Consider the following 8,169-nt stretch of genomic DNA (forward strand, 5'->3'; position numbering starts at 1 on the left):
AAGGCTTTTGCAATGTCTATTTTAAGGGCTACATTACCACTGTAGCTTTTGTTGTTAAGGATGTTAATAGCTTCTGAGGTGAGGCATATACCATCCCTGATATTTCTGCCAGCCACAAAGCCTTTCTGCTCCTTAGAGATCAAAAAAGCGAGAATGGTTGAAATTCTATCAGCCAAGATTTTAGAAATGATTTTAAATTTAAAATTAACTAAAGCAATAGGCCTATATTGACTAATGCTATTGGCATATTTGCTCTCAGGGATCATAACAAGAGTATTGGCTTTATAATTGGGTAATAACCACCCTTGAGTGAAAAACTGAATGAATGCAGCAGTGACATCCACTTTGATGATACTCCAATACTTATGGAAGAAGATACCACCAAATCCATCAGGACCAGGGGCAGAATCAGCATTTAAATTATGAACAACTCTAAAAATTCCCTCCTCACTAGGGAGCATGGTCATGTTATCATTAATAGAGTCATTCACCAACTGAGGAATGACCTCCCTAATCAAATCATTCTCCTGCAAAACAAAATTCTTATTGAACAGCTTAGTGAAGTGATCCACTAAATGATTTTCCAGCATGTTGTGATAAGTAACCACATTATCATCAATAACTAAAGAGATGATGTGATCAGTAACCACATTATCATCAATAACTAAAGAGTTGATGAGGCTTGTTTTCCTTCTAATCTTAGCATAGGTGTGAAAAAAATTTGTGTTTCTATCCCCCTGTGTTTGCCACTTAATTCTAGATTTTTCTCTCCAAAACTCTTCTTCCATACTTAAGGCTATTTCAAGATTATATTGAGCTTTGGATTCCTCTTCCTGAAACTGTCAGTATATCCATTAGAGGCTATATCCTCTTGAATAACTTTGAGATCATGTTCAGCTTTTTTAACTTTTATGTTGACATTACCAAAAGTTTATTTATTCCAATCTTTGAGTTTTGCTTTGAGAAGTTTCAGTTTTCTATCAAGCACATACATAGGGCAGCTATATATCCTAGTTTTTCACACTTCCTCTATGATTTTATAGCAGTCATCATTCAGAGTCCACATTTTAAGAAATTTAAAGTGAGATTTAAAAGAGGCCTTATTAAGGTTTATGGTGTATAGTAAAGGATAATGATCTGATCTGACCTTAGGCAGAGTATGGCAAATAACAGATCCACAAACATCCATAAGGCTAATGTTACAGATGACTCTATCAAGTCTTTTTTCAGTTCTTTGTCTACCTCTTCTACCATTACACCAAGTGAAGAGATTGCCAAGGGTGGGGAGATGAATGAGATTATTTGAATCAGACCAGTGAAAAAAATCATTGATGGGAACCTTAGAGGGAGTGTGATGCCCTTTGTATTCCTCAACACTTATAATGGCATTGAAATCACCAATATAGGACCCGGGAATGTTAGTCATATTACTACTAAGCTTATGCCAAAGACTTCTCCTAATAATGTAATTAGTAGAAGCATATATAATAGAAAAATCAAACTCAATACCACTGTAAGTAATTTTAAAAGATACCTGCTGATCATCCGAATCAATAAAAACAGGATCAAAGTTAACATTGCTTAAACACCAAAGTTAATATTGCATAAATTTATTTTGTAAATGAAAATCCTACAAATACAACTCCATTTATAATTCACTTGTTGAAATTTTAGAATGTGAAAAACCGGAGAATTTTTTTTTCCTAAGATAGAAATTAGGGAGCAAGGAGCAAATTTAAGAATGTGAAAAGCTAGAGAAAATAATCAATCTTCCTTTGATATTAGGGAGTGACAGAGCAAATACACCCGCTAGCACCCATCAGTCTACATTATATTTTTATATTAAAATATATAAAAAAAACTTACAAATAATTGAAAAAGTAAAAATAGTAAAAATAATTATATTTTTATTGAACATAAAAATTAAAAGTTAGCCTCTTCCTCTTAAATTCTAAATTTTTTTTTCATTTAATAAAAATTAAAAATTATAGTTAACTATGTATATTGAAAAAAGAAATTATGAGTAACATTACAAAATTTATATTATATTAATGACATAAAAAAGATAAATTTAAATCTTAAAGAAAAGAAGATAAAATATAATAAAAAATAATACATCAATATTATACAAATAATTTATGATTTGAGACAAAAAAACAATTTGTAAAAGAACTTATAATTTAAAATTACATTTTTTAAATATAGTAATTCTAGAAACTATGATTTAATTTTTTAAATTATATTTATAAGACTTATATAATAATTTTTATATGTGGTATTAATGTATTGAAATTTAATAAAAGTAATAATTATTCAAAGTCAAATTAAATCACACTTTTTTTCAACTTTTAAAATGTTAAATACAGAAACAAATATCCTTTTAAATACAATGTACATGTATTTATATCAGGGAAAAAAATTGAATCAGAATTACACAAGGTTGTTTTTTAGAGTTCTATGCAAAACCATGAGTTTTTTCTTTTCTAGTATTTATTTTTCTCTTTAACTTTACTTTTGATTTTTTTCTTATTATAATTTATTAACTTGTAGAATCATACATTTAATATTTCAAATAATTTTTTTTTAAATAAACCTTCGAATTGAAATATAATATCATATAGATTATACCTATAAATGATGAAGATTATGTGTCATTCTTTTTTCTCTCTCCTCCATTATTAAAATAAATGATGGATAAATTCAATAAAATTTATGTAAAATAAATGATGTAATTTTTGTATGAAATAATTTAAATTTCATACCTCAAAAATTTCTTCTTCTCTTATTTATAATTTAATAATAACTAAATAATACATCATTTTAAAATAAATAAAATATGATTCTAAATTATATTCTATTAACTTATTCTTATATATATTTATTCAAAATATATATTTTTGATATTTATTAGTAACAAATTTTATTTAAAATATAATATATTTTTGAATACTAAGCAACATTTATTATTTCTATTTTCATATGAAGTAAATTTAGACTCAAATAAAGAAATTAAATATAAATTATTTTAAGCATATCATATATACAAAAAAAAATCTCTCAAATAATTGAAAGTAAAAAAAAAAAAAAATTATTATCTTTTCATTGAACATTAAAATTAAAAGTTAGTCTCTTGCTCTCAAAATATAAGTTTTTTTTATTAAATATAAATTAAAAAATATAGTTAATTATGTATTGAAAAAAGAAATTATGTGTAATTTTATAAAGCTATCTTATTAGGGTGATATAAAAAGATAAATTAAAAAAAACTAACATAAACCAAAAAATAAAAAATAAAATAAATATATAATAGAAAAAAATATTTGATTAATATTAAAGAAGTGGTTTTTTTTTTCTTTCTAAAACATAATAGGTAACTCTCTCTCAAGAGATTTAAAATAGCTGCATATATAAGAGAGAGTCCAGAGAGTCCGAACTCAGGACCTCTGATTAAGTTAGAAGAGACCCCTTACCATCTCAACCAATTGCTCTTGAGTTTTATATAAGTTTATGACTTAAGACATTTTTTAAATAACTTATAATTTTTAAGATTATTTTTTTTAAATACGATAATTCTAGAAACTATGCTTTAACTTTTATATATTATATTTATAAAACTTATATATAAATATCTTATTTGTGGTATTTTTGAATTGACATTTAATAAAATTTAATAAGTATTTAAAGCCAAATAAAATCACACTTTTTTTTCAAGTTTTAAAATGTTAAATATGAAAATAAATATCTCTTAAATACAATTTACATGTATTTATATTAGAAAAAAATAAATTATTGTTTTTGTAGGGTTCTATGCAGAATCATGAGGTATTTCTTCTCTAGGTATTTCTTTTTCTCTTTAACTTGATTTTAGATTTTTTTTTTGTTATAATTTATTAGCTTGTAAAATCGCACTTGCTATCAAATGTTTCTAGGTTTTTTTCATTCAAATTTAGATTTTAAATATTAAATTCCGTGCATTAAAAAAGTTAACGGTGTAAAATCTTAGTTGAGATTGCACTATTTGTTAAAGTATGTCTTAAAATTTTAAGTGATGAAGAGAAAGAAAATTTATTTTGAGATTTTTCGAAAACCAATAAATTCAAAAATTGTCACATTCAAGCTCGTCGCCAATATTAGATTTGGTCCGTTTGATTTGTAGATCATTAATGTTAGAGTTATTATAAATTAATATAAAAAAATATTATAAAATATTTATAATATTCTAAAAGATATTATAAGATATATATTTATAATATTCTAAAAGATATTATAAGATATATATTTATAATATTTTAAGAGATATTTTAGAATATTTATAATATTTTAGAAAAGAGTATAAGATGATAATAATATATTTTTATTATAATAATTAATGTGACACAAGGTGGACTTTGTTATGGATATGTTGAGTTTTAGCAATTATAAATATGTATCTTTTTTGTTATTGTACTGTGTGACAATCTTGAGAACTTTAGAGTTAAAAACAGAAATAAGGATTTAGGCCCACTGCCATTTATTTTACTTGTCACTCTCCCCAAATCAAATTTCTCGGTAAGATTTTCACAATACTATTTTGATTAAATATTTCTGATTTGTTTGTTTTTAATTATTAATTTTGGAGTTTAATTATGTGCTTTAATCTTGACAATTGCGTAGGGCAAGTGAAATACTTCAAACCTTGAAGGATAAGAGGAAAGCAATTTCAATGAGACGTAAAATGTCTTTTATTGTGTTCGTGATAGCTCTCTTTATAGTTATCATGGTTACTTTAATGTACCAAAACTCTAGTTTTGAACAACTTGAGATGCTTTCAAAAGACATTGCAATGAAGGATATGGTTGAGAAGAACATTACAGCTGGAGGGCCAAATGCTACAACTAATGAGTCTAGTTTGAGACAAAATGTAACACAGGAAAAAGTTGGAGCAAAAGGTGAGATTGATACCAAATTCAAAAGTAAGTAACACCAAATATCTTTTAGTACATAAGTTGTCAAATAATTTACTTTTCTTTTTGGTCAGAAATTTAGTATTTGATTCTAAGGGGGGCTAATTTGAGAATCAATTTCACTGCTATTAGCGATTAATTTAATTAAAGTAATAATAAATTCAGTCTATAATAAATAGCAATATTCATTGAATTTGACATGAGTTTATATATATATATATATATATATATATATATATATATATATATATATATATATATATATATATATATATATATATATTTTCTGGTACCACATAAATAGGTAAATATATAAGGAACGATCAATTATCATAAAAAAAATTTTTGCAACTATATTCTTCGCATTATATTTATTTATTCAAAAATCATCTTTTGCTATTTACTAACTTTACTGTGATATTCTAAACAGAATCTACGGGCTCTAAAAATATTTTGTTGACACATTCAACAAATAATTCTACTCCAACCTCGTCAAAAGAGATCATTGATGATAACAAAGAGAGATTGCTTGATGGACTCTTAGTTCCTGGATTTGATAAAGCATCATGCATAAGTAGGTTACAATCTCATTTTTACCACAAATCTTCCCCACACAAACCTTCTCCATATTTGATATCCAAATTACGAAAATATGAAGAAATTCATAGAAAATGTGGACCAAACAGTAGAGCTTACAATAGAGATATGGAAATTATTGCAAACTCTAAGAATAATAATGGTTCGTCATGTGCTTCAACAACTTGCAAATACATTATTTGGGTACCCGCTAATGGTTTAGGTAACCAAATAATTAGCATGGCTTCATCATTTCTTTACGCGCTCCTAACAGATCGTGTCATGCTCGTAAAATTTGGAAAAGACAAAGAGGGCTTATTTTGTGAGCCATTTTTGAATTCAACTTGGTTGTTATCGAAGGATTCACCTTTTTGGAATGCAGAAAATATTCAATCATATCAAAGAACTATAGACATGGAACTCTCCAATACATTAAATGAAGATTTGCCATTAGCTATGCACGTGGACTTAAGATATAGTCCATCACATGATGAGAGATTTTTTCATTGTGACCACAGTCAATTTCTCCTCAGTAAAATTCCTCTACTGTTTTTGGAAGCAGGTCAGTATTTTGTACCTTCTTTTTTTATGACACCAATTTTTCAAAAAGAATTAAGCAAAATGTTTCCAGAAATTACTTCAATTTTCCATCATTTGGCACGCTACCTATTTCACCCTTCAAACAAAGCGTGGAAACTAATCACTAGTTTCTACCAACAACACCTTGCTAAAGCGAATGAAAGAATTGGACTTCAAATAAGAGTATTGAATACTAAATCAACTCCACATGAACTTTTCATGAATCGAATTCTGAATTGCACATTACATAATAAATTACTTCCAAAAGTATTTGATACAAAAAATACTTCATTGTCTTCCAATGGCAAAAACAAGACAATAATAAAGGCTGTTCTTGTGGCATCATTATATCCGCAATATAGTGAGAATTTGAAGATGATGTATATGAATAAATCAACCGTTACTGGAGAAGTAATTGAGGTTTATCAACCAAGTAGTGAAGAGGAACAAATATTTGATGATAATGAGCATAATATGAAGGCTTGGGTTGATATGTATTTACTAAGTTTATCTGATGAATTAGTGACTACATATCAATCTACTTTTGGCTATGTTGCTAAGGGATTAGGAAACTCGAAACCATGGATTCTTTATAATCCTGCTAATAGCATGGAGATTTGTGAACGTGAATTTACACCGGAGCCGTGTTATCATTATCCTCCTTCACATTATTGTGATAGTGAAGATGTTATTGAAGATGTTGCTTCCTCTTTTCCTAATATTAGACATTGTAAGGATTATTCTTTTGGCTTGAAGCTAGTTAATAGTTCCGTATAATTGTAATTGTTTCATGATTATAGATATTTTTTTAATAATAAGGTATTGCATAGGAACACATATATTGATATTTTTAGAAACGACCAATAAGAAATTGTTATTTTAAATCAAAATTTTAAATTTATTTAATTTTAATTTCTTTTTTAATTGGAATTATGGGATGGTGATGATAATAAAGGAGAGCAAAAATTTTGTTTTTATTTTTTAATTAATAAAAAATTATGATTGATTGTTTGTAAAACTACATGTTAATGTTATGTTTGTTTCTATGCAAATATTTTTCATAAATTGTATGTTTAAACTCATGTGTCTCCCAAGTAGTAATCTCTTACAAGTTATTTTCTCTGTTTTTAATTATGTAGATAAAACTAGTAACAAATACGTGCATACGCACGGGGTTCTGGTTTGATACGCGCATTTGTTTAAATAATATATTTATTTCAAATCAAAATCAAAATTTGAATCAAATTTTTTGGATCATAAATAGCATTTTTTAACATAAAAATATTTATATCAATAATAGATTTTTTCCCGTATAGAAATATTATTTATGTTTAGGTATCATTTAAAAAAATATTTGGATCAACAGTAAATTTTTCGTATATAAAAATATTTAAATTAATAATAGATTTTTCCCGTATACTATTTTTTAATCAAATTTTTTTGGATTACAAATAAAATTTTTCATATATAAAAATATTTAGATCATTAATAAATTTTTCCCATATACAAATATTATGTATGTTTATGTATCATTTACAAAAATATCTTAATCAATTGTAAATTTTCGTATATAAAAATATTTAGATCAATAATAGTACTTTTCCCGTATACCTTTTTTTAAAACAATTTTTTGGGATCATAAATACAATTTTTCATATATTAAAATATTTATACCATTAATAGATGTTTCCCATATACAAATATTATTTATGTTTAGATATCATTTACAAAATATCTGAATCAATTGTAATTTTACATATATAAAAATATTTAGATCAATAATAATTTTTTTCCCGTATAGTCGTATACACTTTATGAATAAAAAAAATTTGGATCATAAATTGCATTTTTCATATATAATAATATTTAGATCATTAATGATATATAATAATATTTTGAATCAGTTAATCATAACTACACACACTTTTCTATTTTATCCAATAACACACATTTTCAAGTATATTATGAAATTCATTTTAATTGAAATATTTTTTAAACTAAAATTATTATTATTTTCTTTAAAAGTATTGTATCTTAAAATAAAAATTATTTCAAATTATATTTCTTTGTT

The 8,169-nt window shown here is 25.3% G+C and overlaps 1 protein-coding gene across 1 annotated transcript; it reads left to right on the plus strand.

The window, feature by feature from the left end:
* Positions 1 to 4,714: 4,714 nt before the first annotated feature.
* On the plus strand, positions 4,715 to 6,957 carry LOC131605737 (probable fucosyltransferase 8). The gene is made up of 2 exons (XM_058878059.1): positions 4,715 to 4,952; positions 5,374 to 6,957. The coding sequence occupies exons 1-2, from the start codon at positions 4,715 to 4,717 to the stop codon at positions 6,873 to 6,875; spliced, it is 1,740 nt and encodes a 579-aa protein (XP_058734042.1). The 3' UTR covers positions 6,876 to 6,957.
* Positions 6,958 to 8,169: the final 1,212 nt, after the last annotated feature.

Source organism: Vicia villosa, linkage group LG5, assembly GCF_029867415.1.
Source record: "Vicia villosa cultivar HV-30 ecotype Madison, WI linkage group LG5, Vvil1.0, whole genome shotgun sequence".
Taxonomy (NCBI): Eukaryota; Viridiplantae; Streptophyta; class Magnoliopsida; order Fabales; family Fabaceae; genus Vicia; species Vicia villosa.